The 17,949-nt window shown below is 35.3% G+C and overlaps 1 protein-coding gene across 1 annotated transcript in view; it reads left to right on the top strand.

Moving 5' to 3' along the window:
• LOC121375868 (glycine receptor subunit alphaZ1-like) overlaps positions 1-14,651 on the top strand; it is a 38,083-nt gene extending 23,432 nt beyond the window's left edge. The window contains exons 5-9 of the mRNA XM_041503544.1: positions 1,519-1,745; positions 1,868-1,950; positions 2,470-2,607; positions 11,575-11,954; positions 13,359-14,651. Of these exons, the coding sequence (XP_041359478.1) occupies positions 1,519-1,745; positions 1,868-1,950; positions 2,470-2,607; positions 11,575-11,954; positions 13,359-13,505 (975 nt within the window). The 3' untranslated portion in view covers positions 13,506-14,651. The remainder of the gene's footprint in view (positions 1-1,518; positions 1,746-1,867; positions 1,951-2,469; positions 2,608-11,574; positions 11,955-13,358) is intronic.
• Positions 14,652-17,949: the final 3,298 nt, after the last annotated feature.

Below are 17,949 nucleotides of genomic sequence, written 5' to 3'. Positions count from 1 at the left end.
TGCACTAGTTGAAATTCTATTTGCTTTTTTTTTATACTTGTTATTATTTATTGTAGTAAATGGAATTTTATCCATTGCTCGTAATAACTGAATATTCCTAAATAAAACCAAATGTTGTGAATTTAGTAACGCATTGCCATGAGTAATAATTTCAAACATTTAGCGTATAAGGCAGACGTGCAACTGGTTTCATTTTGTTGTCACTGATAGCTGTGTCTTCACTTCTTCACTAAACAATCATAGTATTGCGTGGGTAAAGTACTACGCTCGCAGTCGCTGCCGTACGTTATCGCTCGGCCAACTTTCTAGATTTATAGTTTCCGTCAAAAAGGAACCAATTAGTAAACTAAATGTTAATACAAAAACATATTACGTTTTAAAATCATACCAACTTAACAGTTTAAAAAAAAAAAAAATCTTCTTTTATGATATAGGTGTGAAGGCAACTGATGGAACAGCCAAGGTAAAGCACGCACCATTCTACATGTAGTCTCGGTATACTGCACTGTCGACTTCTTGGGTATCAGTGCGGGCGTAGCCCATTGATAAAGCACTCGCTAGATGCGCGGTCGGTTTGGGATCGATCCCCGTCGGTGGGCCCATTTGGGCTATTTCTCGTTCCAGCCAGTGCACCATGATTGGTATCCTGTCTGTGGGATGGTGCATATAAAATATCCCTTGCTACTAATGAAAAAAGTATACCGGGTTTCCTTCTTAGACTATATGTCAAAATTACCAAATGTTTGACATCCAATAGCCGATGATTAATAAATCAATGTGCTCTAGCGATGTCGTTAAACAAAAGAAACACAATTTACGGTATCATTGAAGCTGCAAACTTTAGCTGTTTTAGCATTTTTGTCTTTATACCTGTATTAAAAACGTTAGTTAATTTATATAATTTGATGGTGATATGTTAAGAAACATTTTTATTATTTACATAGAAATGTTTTATACGAATGTTATGAGCGATGATATGGGTTTAAAAGTTAATAATATGTTTTTATAATAGTGTTTTTTAGCATTAGTTTGTATACAGGTATATGCTAATTCATCGGTTCTCATTTGACGCAAATACATTTTTACACACCCGTCGGTGAGAATATCATTCGTTATTTTTGGTAACATGCATTAACATTTTAAAGACATACAACGGGCTGTTCCCAGGTGAGGATCAGGTCACCAATATCTTACCGTCCAATGAAAACAAAAGTCGAATCGATCGCTTCGTGACGTATATGCTAACCTGAAATTGACTTGGCTGTGACGCACAAGTTAACTATAAGCGCAAGGACCGTAAATAGGTATTCGTTGGAAAAAGCATTTTAGTTTATTTTATAACTGTTTTTCAGGTTATGTAAGAAATAGAATACAACATTCGTGTCCGTTGGATACCATTTATCTTACAACTCGTTGTTTAAAAACGTTTAAAACAATTCGTTGTAAGATAAATGGTATCTAACGGCTACTCGTGTAGTATACTCTATATACAATATACAGTATTTCGTTCATTTCTAGGACTTCTCGCTGAACGCATTTGTGACGCAGGAATGGGTGGATCGCCGTCTGCGATTTCTGGGCCTGATCGACGCCGAGTACCTGGAACTGGACACGAAGCTCATGGATGACATATGGGTCCCTGACCTTTTCTTCCTCAACGAGAAGAGCGCTTCCTTCCACACCGTGACCGTACCCAACAAAATGCTCCACATATACAGCAATGGGAAAATCATTTATCGGCTCAGGTATACGCATTTGAGTTTTTCAGATAGTATAGTTACCTTAGCTGGAAGACATATCAACTATATATCAATGTAGGCATTTTCTTTGCCAACCAGTAAATATATATATATATCTTGTTTTTCAGAATTTCCTTGACTGCCTCGTGTCCAATGGTATTACATAAATACCCTATGGATAGCCAAGTATGTCACCTCTTTATTCAGAGTTGTAAGTAATAGTTTGAATAATTGTTGTTGTTGTTGTTTTTGTTGTTGTTGATATTTTGTCATTTCAAGGGCGGAATTTAGCTCAGTCGGTTGAGTGTCTGCTTGAGGTGCTTGCGTTGCAGGATCGAACCACCTCGGCGTATCCATTCAGCTGATTAGGGTTTTTTCTCGTTCCAACCAGTGCACCTCAGCTGGACAAAGACCGTGGTATGTACTTTCCTGTCTGTGTGAAAGTGCATATAAAAGAGAAGGCCTAGTCTCTAGTGGGGAAGGCATAAGCTAGATGTTTATACGTATTTATATAGATTAGGGTAAAAAAAAACATTCATCCTTCGCACACCCTCTCCCCTTTCCCCCTCGTTCCTACGGGTCTGTAATTTTCCCTAATCAGCTATAAGTATATATTCGCAGCGTACATTATGACCATATGCTTGTCATACACTGATTTCTAATACATTATTATGTTAATTAAGTAGTCTTGTATGTGCAAAAAGCGATCGTCATTCGTTTTGTTTTGCAGTTTCGTTCACCAAGAAAAGTATAATGTTCAGATGGGCTGATGATGAAGAACCCATCAAGATGCCAAAACATCTTGAACTTCCACAGTTTATGCTGACGGGCATTGAATTTCGTAACTGCACGGAATTGGAAGCTAGTGGTAAGTATTCTGTCCAACTCTGACATTGCCAATGATCTGGGGCAATAAAATATTTTTAAAAATATTACATCCATGATGCTTAAGCGTTATTAGATCCACGAGCTCATAGCTTACACCCACTCCATCCTACATGTATTTATTTTTTATTTTTTTCAATCGCTAGAAATGAACGTTGGTGCCAATTTGTAATATCTACAATCTACATAATAAAGTTAAAAAGTTAAATATAATCGCCCACAAAATATCATCAATGAAATCGCTATACCGCATGGACATTTAAATTAAATCAGATCTATTTAGTGCTAACAGTTTTGTTTTACATGACGTGGCTATCACTGTGTGGCCTTTTAATTAGCACTGAATATATAGCCCAACATTTTTGCAATAATTTTTACTGTCTGCTTCTGGGATACTGCTGTATTCAATTTATGCTAATTGTAACTAAACCATATCATTATTACGCAGACTTACAAGACCTAGAGGCTTCTGGAAGCTATCAATATTGTTTATGCCAGACATTCAGAGATCATATTGCGGTATGGATGATGTTTTAATTGACGTCATGCGTATGTTTTCGACATCTTTTAGTATAGTAAGAAGCTGGACACGTCTACAACGATACATAACAAGGCAAATGATCTATGTTATCTATTTTAATGGTCAAAAATATTCCCAATATCATCGCTTTAACGACCATTAATCCTGTGTTTATAAATTAGCTGCAAGGACTGTGAATATCGCTCGTAGGACTCTCAAAATAATGTCTAGCCATAAATTTCATTTATTATGATTTGCAAGTAAGAATTGGCGACAGGGGATCGTCATTAAGGCTGTCACGCCCGAAACAAATTCCTATGTAATAAATTCTCCAACGTTTCCTCGACGAGAATAGCTGGAAAATGTGTTAGACTACAAGAGCAATTCCATGAACGTCATCGTTTGTTCTTTTTACTTGTTTGTCGTTCTCGTAACACACGATGATCAAATCGAACAATGGTCAATTTTCCTTGCAGGTTGCGCGACATTAACTTGAGATGTATTTCATTTCGTTTTATGTTTAGGTCATAAATAAACACCTTGCACGTATGTGCCAGTCGTAAATGTTGTATTGGGTTAAGTTATATGCAAATTCTTGGCGGTATATTGGTGATTTCCCTGGGCGCAACGAAAATTACGTTTTCCAATTAAGGTTTGCATGCTATAAATCACCAAACAGCTTAACATAAATATAGATGTATGGTCTGGTATAAATAAAGTGATACGTCTACACAGCCGGAAAAGATAAAGATCTGTCTGCGTTTTACTTCGCAAAAAAACAACAACAAAAAACACACAACAAAAACACAAACAAAACAAAAACAAAAACGGTACTGAAGTCGGTGGTGCCGTGGTTAAGCCATCAGACATACCGCTGGTAGGTAATTGATTCACCTGCCGGTATCGGCACCCGCCGAGAGCCAGCTTTAACGACTCAATGGTGAGGTGTTAGGCCCGTAAACCTACTTCCTTCTCACTAACCACTAACAACTAACCACTAACCACTAACCCACAGTCCTGGACAGACAGCTGAGGTGTTCGTGTGTGCGTGTGCGTGCGTGCGTGTGTGTGTGTGTCCAGGACAGCGTGTTTGACCCTTAATTGGATATAAGCACGAACATAGACTGAACTGCTATGCCACTGTACGGTTAGTCAGGTCCCATTTTCCAGAAATGTGACATGTACGGGCATTTTTTTAGGATTTGGTCCAACATAGATTTTTAACCTAATTTTGCTATGCTGAATCTAAAGAAATATGTTGATCATCTGAGGAATTATGTTTTATAGTTCAAAATGGCCGAAAACAAAAATGGCGGAAAATTGCCTAATAAAACGTATGTAACTGGTATCCCAACGATTTTTATACGATTTGTTTTGACATTAGCATATATGTGGATACATTTAATTTATAAAAATCTATGTTGAAAATTTGAAAACATTGTTTTGTGTCAAAAAGTTGAAAATCCAGATGGCGGAAAACAAAATGGTGGCCATTTGTCATAAAATCGACATCCAAGTTTTATGAAGGGCATTATTTGCTGCCATAAATGCAAGAATGTGTCGCAGCATATAACACAAATGAGTTCAACATATGTGTGGTATGATTCAAGATGGCCGCCATATCATAACTATTGGCAATGGGTGGAAATATATTGTCCAAAACGTAGTCTATTTAATAATTCATTACTGTATTTTTTATTTATTACATTACATATGATGCTAAGAGTTTTTTAACATGTATGGGTATTTAGTGAAAGGGTTATTTAACAACAGCAGTAACCTTTCTAATACTTTAACACAAACTGGAATCAAAATCAGATGGCATTCATGGGATATTCATCCATACGAGTCCACCCACTGCTGAAGATGATGGAAAGCTTAGATAAGAGTGGTACATGTAAGCTTACTTTATATGGTAATGACATGAGACAAGCAGGCTCGTCTGCGAACACCATATTTTGGATCTTTCAATTTCCCAGGTAGAACATTTCGTACTTCGTCTCTGCTGCCTACTGTTACATTATACACTTTACAAATTAATTGTCTAATGCATGCCTATTTGGTCTCAGTAACCGCCATTTTTCAGAATCGTTCAATTTCCCTTGAAATAATAGTATTGCATCTCAGATCATGAAAAGCAACCTAACTCAACATTCTGGTACTAAGAGGTGTGTTTTCCAATATTGTATTATAGAATGGTTTTCCAAACATTGTCCAATTGTTACGTGGACATTTGACATGTGAAAAAGCAAAAACCAACAGGATATTGATATATCAGTGTCTCACTAATATATACAGCAATATTTAGTCAGATAGTTTTGAACAGTGAATTGCATGAACTACTATTCTGGTATCAGATTCCCCGTGCTTGGTCTTTGGTTATTCAACATTCAACTCAGTGTTACTACTCTACACTGTATCGTCCTCGGTGAAACCACCCACCCATTTTGCATTTAATGCAAAGTTTTCAAACAAATTTCAAAGGTGAAATTAGTTAATTTTACATTGTTTTCTGTTCAGTATGAGACATTGGCATCCTTCTTACGGGTTTGTATATCTGTAATCCGGATTGTACTATATTGCAGTTTGGCGCTTTGGGCCTTTGGACTGTAGTTAATGTGATCATACAAATGTATCTATAAAATCATGGCAACATGCACCAATACGAGTACAGATACTGATCCCAGTGATCGTCAAGCACTGTCCTTGTAAACGCTGAAACTATTAATCAAAATTTGACATCAGCATTCAGGTTAATATTAAATTTTGTGAAGTAACTTGTGAAACAGCAATAAGAACATACATCGTTGTCATACAATTTCTTTATTTTAATTAGTCTTTGGTGAATGTTTTTGTATTTCTATTCTATGAAAATCATTAATTGCAAAAATATGAAACGTTGGAGTGCTTGAGATGCTAGCTTATGAGTTCTCTTTTCTCTCGTGTATTGTTTTCCTGCCAATTCCTGATCAACAGCTACAGGGTCAAAATTCTCTATCCATATTTCATATATACTTGAACTTTTCTGTGATGTCAGACAACTTTATTTCATAGCGATGTGTGAACCTCCCATTATAGGTATAGAGGTTAAAAAATGGGCATATGTATCTGACATTAATCTGGTATTAATTTGGGATTAATAATAATATACCAATTGAATATCAATCATGTTGGAGGCAATCTTTGCCATGTCATTGCCAGGTATGGCATGATTTCATAATTTTGCTGATCCACTTTAGGAGGTTGGATATAAACAAGTCCTTGACACATAAGCGTTGGGAGGGGCCAGTAACAGGGGGCGATTGGCAACTGGAGGGATCAGTTATTGAATGTGCGGTTGTGTTTGTAATTGTTACATAATTGTAAACAAAATATGTACACATACAATTCCGTGGTCGAAACCCTAGTGGTATATGAGCACGTTAAACTAGTTACCTACCTACCATATAATTGTTATAAAACATTATATATTGTCTTTAATCAACTCTGGCCGTACTAAAATAGTTTCTAATAACATGGAGAATTATGAGCTAGGCCTATATTATTGTGTTTAGATTGCCTTTCAGTAGGCGTGGGGGTGGGTGGGTGGGACAACGCATAGCCTAACCCTTCCAGATTTATGCAAAATAAAGGTCTAAAATATCGATCCTCTGATTTTAGCTTCAGGGCGTCAATATGTTTATCACCTATAAATTCAAACTTATATTAACCAGTCAGTCTCCATTACATTGATATTAACACCACTACCACCACCACCTCCACCCAAAAACAAACAAACAAATGAATTAGATCTGCGCCTGTATATGGTAGGTAAAGACATAAAATCTTCCAAAAATTTATGTCAATATGTAGATTTAGGCATACTTTTTTTTTAACTATTTAAAAAAATAAAAAAATACAATTCCCTATCTGAGATCGTAAAATCCTTCTCTCCAAATTTCGTTTTGACGATCGCCTCTAATTTCGTTGTCTGTAAACACATTTGTATCTGCATTGTTTGAAAACATAGATGTTTTGTTTTTCTATTTAGGGGTTTCATAATATGAACGTCTGCACATTATTATTGTGTCGAAAATGCGTTGTATTCAAATATAGAGGCGTGTTTTTGTTTTTGTTATTTTGACTACATAAGCATTATTTTTCAAATGGACAGCATATGTCTTTGGATTCAGCATATTTAAATTTGATTAGAAAAAATATGTTGGATACAATCTTAAAGAAATTATCGCACAAAAATAGATAAAAACTTAATCTGTGACACTCTGTTATACTTAGATACAATGCATTTTCAACACAATCCTAATTTCGTATACTACCATTTTTGTTTTTGTCATTTTGACTCCTTAAATGTAATTTCTCAGATGGTCAACATATTATTTTGGATTCAGCACCCCCAAATTAAGTTACAGAAGTATGTTTGATATAATCCTAAAGAAATGCTCGTACTTCGACAAATAAGCACCTTTTTAATACCTGACTAGGTTGAATTTTATGGTTTCTGGTTTAGAATATTGTTTTCTGTAATCAATGTGTCCGTTTCTCGTCTCATAAAGCAATCCTTATGGGTTGACGCGAGCAACTGCGTCGGCGAAACACTGCTCGTCTTGTCACATGCTGATATTCTTTTTTAGATATTAGGTAGATGTAACAACACCTCGCAGATTTGCTTTCCATTTTGATGATGAGAGCAGAGCAATTTATGTACACTATCGATCTTTAAACTATAAAGTTGAAGTTTCTTTTGCTTAACGACACCATTATATCACACTGATTAATTGCGGTCGGTCCAGGATCGATCGCCGTCGGTGGGCCCATTGGGCTATTTCTCGTTTATCAAAGTTTATTTTGCTTAACGACACCACAGGAGCACATTGATTCATTAGTTTCGGCTATTGGATGTCAGACCTTTGGTAATTTTGACAAGTAGTCATCGGAGGAAGCCCGTTACATTGTTTTCCATTAGCAGCAAGGGGTCTTTCATATGCACTTTGCTACACAGGAAATCACTTAACAGGGGCCCGTTCCACGAAGCGATCGTAGCGCTAAGATTGCTTTAAGTGTATAAGGTAACTACGCACTTAAGGTGATCTTAGGGCTAAGGTTGTTACGTGGAACGGGGTCCCGGGCCTTTGATCAGTTAACTATAAGTATTACACAAACGATTTGAAACATTTGTATTGTGGAGTGGTCGAATAATTGTTTGTAGATGGGTATGCATTCAGAAATAAATTTCACATAACTAAATATAAGAAGTACTGTTTCAAGCAGCAAAATAAGTATTGGACAGAAAAAAACATTCAGTAATGTAGCATAATCATTTATATTTAAAATAAAATATATAAGAAATTTATTTAAGTATATAAAAACAATAAAATATGTTTTCGTTTTCGACTGAATCAATATTTATTTATACTTTTATTCGTAGTCATCAAATGTTAATGGTGATGAATCATTTTATTTAAAGGGACAGACCCTAGTTTTTAAACACTACAACATATGTGTTTACTATTAAATGGGGAATAATACATGAGTGACCCGTTAAATATCATTTATCTCAGAACGAGTTGCTTTAAAATGTATCTAACCAGCGAAAGTGAGTTCGATACGTTTTTAAACAACGAGATAAATGGCATTAAACGGACACGAATGTATTATTCTATTTCTTATATATCCTCAAAAACCAGTTTTTAAGCAAATTTTAACATCTTTTTCGACTAAACGTTATTTACAGCCGTTGCATTTTGTAGCTGACTTACGCGTCACAGACACATGAATGTCAGGTTAACTATACGTCACAGTCTAATTGATTTCCATCATGTAGTTTTTATATCTTGTATTTCATTGGTGACCTGGTCATCGTATGTCTTGAAAATGTTAACACACGTAAATGTGATAAAAACAGTGTGTAACCAAAAATAACGCATGGTGTTCCCCACAACGGGTGTGTAAGAAAGCCGTTTATGCAGGGGTTCAAAACAAAAACAAAAATTACTTGCCATAGGGCAAGTGCCAATCAGATATTCACTTGCCTCATATATTTTTCCACTTGCCCATACTTCTTAAGGTAATCAATTGTGTTACTCCTATTTAATTTAATACAGTGCTTAATAGTGTAATAATCTTGAAAGTAATTGGTTTAATTGCACAAATGAAGAATTTTGCCAATAGGTTACAACACTTAACTAGGAAGTACTACATGTATATGTCTGTCCAGTAGTATCCACTGTCTTCTCTACTTGTTGATTTAAAATTTATGTTTTAAATAGTGTCCATTTGTTGATTTAAACTTTGTTATTTGTTTGGTAGTGTCCACTTGTTCATCTAAATATAATCATTGTGTCGATGTATGCCTTGGTGACCACTTGTATGACCGTGGATGTTGTGAGATCCCTTTCCACTCGTGAGCCATTCTTTTATGGCTGGCATTGGTTCAAAAATGTTTAGGGATTTTGGCCCATGTGTCATTATTGTGTGTATATTATTTAAACATTTTTTCCCCTGAACACTTCTCTGGGGTGTTTTTACCCTGTTAATAGCTGAGAAAAATCTCTCGCAAACAGTCGTTGCTGGGCTCAAAGTAAACATGAGCTCTGTTACTTTGCAAATGTTTTTAACTAGTGCAGGCTAGGTAAACAATAGCCGGGGAGTACATCGATTGCAGCCTTGTATTTTTAACTTATTGAGCATAATGTATTTGTTAAAAACTTAATAACGCAGAACAAATGAATATATTCATGTATGCTTAGAGGGCATCGCACCATCACGATTACGGCGTATGGCTAATGAAATCTAACTTCACCTTACCCGTTCATTTTACACGAACGTAGATTTACATTTGCAAAGTACTGAAACACATTAAGTATTTTCTGCTACAAGGTTTATTATATCTAAACTAAAATGTCTTGCATCTTTTATAAGCATACAGTTCATAATATTTATGCTTTGTTCAAGCGAACTCGGAAATTATAAATTTGCAGTTAACATAATTACTTGCCTGGCATGAAAATTCCACTTGGCACGGGCGTCGAACGATGGGATTTTTGAACCCCTGATTATGATCACTGAAATAAAACATTAATTATATTTTATTCTTTAGATTATCCATTTTCGTAGAACCGATGTGTTTCTGGTCATCCTGGTGTTTCTAATACCACAAAAATGCATTTTTCATATTTTTAAAAACGCATGTGCGTCTGAGAAGTAGCGGTTATTGATTCGAGTTCTAGTCTGTTTTTAAGGATATTTCCCAGTTTTAACGCCACAGTCTCTTCTTTCACTGTATTGTAACTTTATCCAAATGAGTTACAGGTTTGTAAACTTAGTGTCCATTTTTACGGGTTAAAACTAGGGTCTACGCCTTTAAAAGTTACAATCCAAAACTAGTACGAGAACAACATGTTTACACCCTAATAACGTTGTATATACAGTAGCAACGCAGGGCGCGATTCGACCAGCCAGTGGAGTAATACACTTGCATGCATAAGCCAAACTAACCAACCATTTTTGGCCATTGAATACATTTCTTAGATGCCTTAGGTGTTTTGGGGTATAAGTGCCTAGAGCTAAAGAAGACTTCAGCGAAACCTTGCAACCAGGTGTCAGTGGTCTAATGGACTGATTAACTGGGTGGAAATGGTCTAATGGACTGATTAACTGGGTGGAAATGGTCTAATAGACTGATTAACTGGGTGTCAGTGGTCTAATGGACTGATTAACTGGGTGGAAATGGTCTAATAGACTGATTAACTGGGTGTCAGTGGTCTAATGGACTGATTAACTGGGTGGAAATGGTCTAATGGACTGATTAACTGGGTGGAAATGGTCTAATAGACTGATTAACTGGGTGGAAAAGGTTCTAATAGACTGATTAACTGGGTGGCAATGGTCTAATAGACTGATTAACTGGGTGGAAATGGTCTAATGGACTGATTAACTGGGTGACAATGGTCTAATAGACTGATTAACTGGGTGGAAATGGTCTAATAGACTGATTAACTGGGTGGCAATGGTCTACTGGACTGATTAACTGGGTGGAAATGGTCTCAACATGCAAAAACATTTCTGGTTTATTCTGTCCTGTTTTGATCGGTTCTGTTCTATTGTTTATTCTATTCTGTTCTGTTCCTACTCTTATTCTTATTCTAATTCTAAGTCTAATTATTATTATATTGTAATTCTATATTTTTATTCCATTCTATTTCTATTATATTCTGTTCTCTTCTCTTCTGTGTATTCTATTATGTTCTGTTCTATTTTGTTCTGTTCTATTTTGTTCTATTCATACTCTTATCCCTATTCCAATTCTTATTCTATTCTCATTCTATTCTAATTCTGTATTTCTGTTCCATTCCATGTCTATTATATTCTGTTCTGTTCTGCCCCGTTGCGGTCTGTTCTTTTCATTCCATTATGTTCTATTCTATATTTCAGAAAATTTCACTTGCATTGCGGCAGACTTCTACCTACAGAGAAACATCGGTTTCTACATGATACAGATTTACATTCCCAGTGTCCTCATCGTCCTGCTGTCCTGGGTTTCGTTCTGGCTCAACGTGGACGCTGTTCCGGCCCGGATTTCACTTGGTATCCTCACTGTCCTCACCATGACAACACAAAAATCCATGGCCGTTTCGTCACTTCCGAGAGTATCCTACGTCAAGGCTATAGACGTTTGGATGGCCGCCTGTTTGTCTTTTGTATTTTGCGCGCTGCTGGAGTTCGCTTTAGTCAATGTCCTCGACCGGAGGCAAGTTAGGAGAAAGGAGACCAAGGTGGACAAGACGAGTGAAGATGAAAAATCTCCTCTTAGGGTGAGATGAACTCGAGACATAGGGGCGGATCCAAGGAGGGGGGGACCAGGGGACCCCACTCTTAACATATTCAAGTGTCCCCCCCCCCCCCTTTTTCTCGTTTAATTTGTTGTTGTTGTTTCAATTGGGATATCCTTTTGATGAGGTGGTCGTTGTACTCTTTTTTTATAGTTTCCCCCTCCCGTAAAATATTTCCTGGATCTCTGAGACATCATTTACAAACTTATAAATAGAAGTGACACGTACATGCGCACGCACGTACATACACGCACACACGTACATACACGCACACACACACACACACACACACACACATATTTCTAAACCTCAAGAGGTTGAAATTTTAAATGGACTATCCTGAGTTTGTAGCCATTCAAAATGTTTTTGGAAAATAATTAAAATTACAATTTATTTATATTTTTTGCTTGGAATATGAATATCTCTACAGCAGATGCATTTACAGACGACTGATGTTTTGATGCATCTCAATATTGATTTTTGTCTAAAATAATTTCATATGTTCAAATTTATTACTTCTTCCAATGGCCAAACAAAATTTGAATTATTGAAATAATTCGGCCAAAGGAAGTTTCAAATATATATAACCGTATAATGTTTTATACTTAAAACTTGTAATTCAGACAGTGTTTAAATTGTTTTGTTTTTTTAAATACACACACAAACAAACGGGAGTCTTGCTAGGGCTGAAAACGCAGGACAGTTTTAATTTGATTCTATAAATTAGTTTAAATTTAGTTTATGATTAAAATAATATAATAACCTCTCAAAATATGATGATGTTAGACATCTTTTTTCACACCAAAATTATTCACTGTTTTTGTTGCTGATATATAGTTCGAAAACAAAATAGTATTATTACATCTTTATAAAAATCATTTTACTTGTAAACACAAAACGTTTTATATGGAAATTATTAGTGTGATCAGCCAAGTGGGTGTTTATTTGTTTCTTTTTGTTCTGTTTTGTTTTCTGTGGAGGTTTTTGTTGTTGGGGTTTTGCTGTTGTTGTTTGTTTGTGGGTTTTTTGTTTTGTTTTGTTTGTTGTTGTTTGTTTTGATGTTGTTGTTTTTTTGCTTGGTTTGTTTGGGTGGTTTGTTGTGGTCTTGTTGTTTTGGGGTTTTATTTTGTGTTTTGATTTTGTGGGTTTTTTCTAATTATGTTTGTTTGTTTGGGGTTTAGGGTTGGGTTTTTTATTGTTGTTGTTTTGGGGATGGGATAATTGATATCTTAGATAAAGTAGGATTTTTCCAAATTTATTGATGTATTGTTTGTATTTGAATTGATTGGGGTGGAGCTCGATATCTGTTTTTAGTCTGGGTTGCATTTAATTTTCAAGATAATTTAATTACAATTCACTAAATCCACGTCTTTGTTTCTGTTTTAGGCTTCGAACAATGAAGTGCAGTCTAAATGGGTCAGTGACCCTAAGGGTAAAATGCGCGCCAGACGAGTGGACCTTTTTTCCCGGGCTTTTTTCCCAGCAATATTTCTGATGTTCGGTGGTGTGTATTGGATCTTCTACCTGGTGTAGTGCCCAAATGTACAGCTCTGAGGACAATAAATTAAAAAAAATTAAATGTACATTGCGCTTCAGAAACAAACTGTAGTTTTTCATTACCCAAATATATCTAGAATTTATAAATATCATTAATTAGTAATATGCACAGAAGCCAATGATCTTAGCATGTGTTTAGGTCGTGTATTGGATCGTCTACCTAGTGTAGTGTCCAAATGTACACCTTGCTTCAGAAACAAACTGTTGGTTTTCATTACTCAAATATATCTAGAATTTATAATTATTACTAAATAGTCATATGCACAGGAACCAATGAACTCAGCATATAGTGTTCAAATGTACATCTTGCTTCAGAAACAAACTGTTGGTTTTCATTACCCAAATGTATCTAGAATTTATAACTATTACTAAATAGCCATATGCACAGGAACCAATGAACTCAACATGTGTTCAGACTGTGGTGTAAAATATTTAAACAGAGAGTGTTATTTGGACATACCAGAGTGTATGAGCAATGTGCAGTGTTTGAACAGACTACAATGTAAATAGACGATAGTGTATGAACAATGTGCAGTGTTTCAGACTACAGTGTAAATAGACTATAGTGTATGAACAGTGTGCAGTGTTTGAACAGACTACAGTGTAAATAGACTATAGTGTATGAACAATGTGCAGTGTTTGAACAGACTACAGTGTAAATAGACTATAGTGTATGAACAGTGTGCAGTGTTTGACCATGACTCCAGTGTAAATATTGTTTGAACAGTCTACAGTATTTGAACAGACTATAGTGTATGAACAGTGTGCAGTGTTTAAACAGACTACAGTGTAAATAGATTATATTGTTTGAACAGTCTACAGTATTTGAACAGACTACAGTGTAAATAGACTATAGTGTATGAACAGTGTGCAGTGTTTGAACAGACTACAGTATAAATATACTATATTGTTTGAACAATCTACAGTATTTGAACAGACTACAGAGTAAATAGACTATAGCACTTATTTGAACAGTCTACATCATTTGAACAGACTAGTGTACATATACTGTTGTGTTTGAAGAGTATACAGTATTTGAACAGACTACAGTGTCTACACATACTACTATGTTTAAATAGAGTATTGTGTTTAAATGGACTGTTATATATAGTGTTTAGAGGAATCGAGTGCAGGTTACAGTATTTTAACAGACTATTGTGTTTGGATTGACTATCTTGTTTGAAAAAGACTACATAATTTTTAGGTGAAAAGGGTGTAGATTTCAGTATTTGAGCACATGTTTACACAGACTGGGTCGAATGTACAAGGCCTGTTTTTGTCTTAAATACGTGTAACTACATACAGTTACAATGCTTAAACACATGTCTTTAGGAAAAACAAGCTGCGTAAATTTGGCCTGCTGTTTTTAACAGGCTGTCGTGTTTAAACAGACTATATATAGTGGTTAATGATATAGTGGTTGGGGAACGAAGTGTGATTACGCTATTTGAACAGACTATCATGGTTAAACAAAATATATAATGTTTAGGGGAGGGAAGTTTAATTGCAGTATTTGAATAGACATTCGTGTTTAAAATGTAATTACAGTATTTGAATAATACTTTCTTGTTTAAACATAATATATAGTGTTTAGGAGAGGGAAGTGTAATTACAGTATTTGAATAATACTTTCCTGTTTAAACATACAGTAAAGTACGCTTATAACGAACTGCAAGGGACCAGCTTCATTGGTTCGTTATAACAGTAGTTCGTTGTACACATTTGCAGAAGTTGGTAATTTTTATTCCGAAAGTCGGCCATTTTGAATTTTGAACTCAATATAATAGTAATGTTTTCGTGTCCGTCATGATTGCATACTGAACGAAAAACTGACACGGATTTATAACAAACAAAGAGAATCCCATTAATTACCGCTGATTAATATCATTGTATATATATATTGAGTTGAACGTGTCAGACTGTTTTTGGAGTACGGTTGATCTCACGGCTCAGCTGTCCGTTAACACTGATTGGTTTGATACGTAACGGTTCCGGTATAATTAGTGACTTAATCCCTTAATTGATACCTGTTCCCAAGTCCAGACAAACAAAAGTTATTTAGGCTGTTGTTTTAGTGCGGTCGTGCGGTCGATCCCACGGCTTTGCAGCGTTTTACACTGATTGGTTTGATACGTAATGCTTCCGGTATTCACGGTTCGTTATGTAAACACTTATTTACACTGGAATTAACTATTTGGGACCACAAAATTGGTTCGTTTTAACAGTTAATTCGCTATACATAGTTCGTTCTATACATTAAAATGTATTACTAATATATAGGTGAGAAAATCGGGACTTTACAATCAGTTCGTTCTAACCGGTAGTTTGTTATAAGCGTGTTCGTTCTAAACGTACTTTACTGTAATATATACTGTTTAGGGGAGGGATGTGTAATTACAGTATTTGAACAGACTTTCGTGTTTCAACAGAATATATAGTGTGTACGGGAGGGAAGTGTAATTGCAGTATTTGAACAGACTTCCATGTTTAAACAATATATAGTGTTTAGGGGAGGGAAGTGTAATTACAGTATTTGAACAGACTTTCCTGTTTAAACATAATATATAGTGATTAGGGGAGGGAAGTGTAATTACAGTATTTGAACAGACTTTCCTGTTTAAACATAATATATAGTGATTAGGGGAGGGAAGTGTAATTACAGTATTTGAACAGACTTTCCTGTTTAAACATAATATATAGTGATTAGGGGAGGGAAGTGTAATTACAGTATTTGAACAATACTTTCCTGTTTAAACATAATATATAGTGATTAGGGGAGGGAAGTGTAATTACAGTATTTGAACAATACTTTCCTGTTTAAACAGAATATATAGTGTTTAGGGGAGGGAAGTGTAATTACAGTATTTGAACAGACTTTCCTGTTTAAAGATAATATATAGTGTTTAGGAGAGGGAAGTGTAATTACAGTATTTGAACAATACTTTCCTGTTTAAACAATATATTGTGTTTAGGGGAGGGAAGTGTAATTACAGTATTTGAACAGACTTCCGTGTGTAAACAATATATAGTGTTTAGGGGAGGGAAGTGTAATTACAGTATTTGAACAGACTTTCCTGTGTAAACAATATATAGTGTTTAGGGGAGGGAAGTGTAATTACAGTATTTGAACAGACTTTCCTGTTTAAACAGAATATATAGTGTTTAGGGGAGGGAAGTGTAATTACAGTATTTGAACAGACTTTCGTGTTTCAACAGAATATATAGTGTTTAGGGGAGGGAAGTGTAATTGCAGTATTTGAACAGACTTCCATGTTTAAACAATATATAGCGTTTAGGGGAGGGAAGTGTAATTACAGCATTTGAACAGACTTTCCTGTTTAAACAATATATAGCGTTTAGGGGAGGGAAGTGTAATTACAGTACTTGAACAATACTTTCCTGTTTAAACAATATATAGTGTTTAGGGGAGGGAAGTGCAATTACAGTATTTGAACAGACCTTCCTGTTTAAAGATAATATATTGTGTTTAGGGGAGGGAAGTGTAATTACAGTATTTGAACAGACTTTCCTGTTTAAACAGAATATATAGTGTTTAGGGGAGGGAAGTGTAATTACAGTATTTGAACAGACTTTCGTGTTTCAACAGAATATATAGTGTTTAGGGGAGGGAAGTGTAATTGCAGTATTTGAACAGACTTCCATGTTTAAACAATATATAGCGTTTAGGGGAGGGAAGTGTAATTACAGCATTTGAACAGACTTTCCTGTTTAAACAATATATAGCGTTTAGGGGAGGGAAGTGTAATTACAGTACTTGAACAATACTTTCCTGTTTAAACAATATATAGTGTTTAGGGGAGGGAAGTGCAATTACAGTATTTGAACAGACCTTCCTGTTTAAAGATAATATATTGTGTTTAGGGGAGGGAAGTGTAATTACAGTATTTGAACAGACTTTCCTGTTTAAACAGAATATATAGTGTTTAGGGGAGGGAAGTGTAATTACAGTATTTGAACAGACTTTCCTGTTTAAACAATATATAGCGTTTAGGGGAGGGAAGTGTAATTACAGTACTTGAACAATACTTTCCTGTTTAAACAATATATAGTGTTTAGGGGAGGGAAGTGTAATTACAGTATTTGAACAGACTTTCCTGTTTAAAGATAATATATTGTGTTTAGGGGAGGGAAGTGTAATTACAGTATTTGAACAGACTTTCCTGTTTAAACAGAATATATAGTGTTTAGGGGAGGGAAGTGTAATTACAGTATTTGAACAGACTTTCCTGTTTAAACAGGATATATAGTGTTTAGGGGAGGGAAATGTAATTACAGTATTTGAACAGACTTTCCTGTTTAAACAGAATATATAGTGTTTAGGGGAGGGAAGTGTAATTACAGTATTTGAACAAGACTTTCCTGTTTAAACAATATATAGTGTTTAGGGGAGGGAAGTGTA

The sequence above is a fragment of the Gigantopelta aegis genome, chromosome 6 (assembly GCF_016097555.1).
Source record: "Gigantopelta aegis isolate Gae_Host chromosome 6, Gae_host_genome, whole genome shotgun sequence".
Classification (NCBI taxonomy): domain Eukaryota; kingdom Metazoa; phylum Mollusca; class Gastropoda; order Neomphalida; family Peltospiridae; genus Gigantopelta; species Gigantopelta aegis.
The sequence above is the reverse complement of the archived record's forward strand: the minus strand, read 5'-3'. Positions and strand labels throughout refer to the sequence as shown.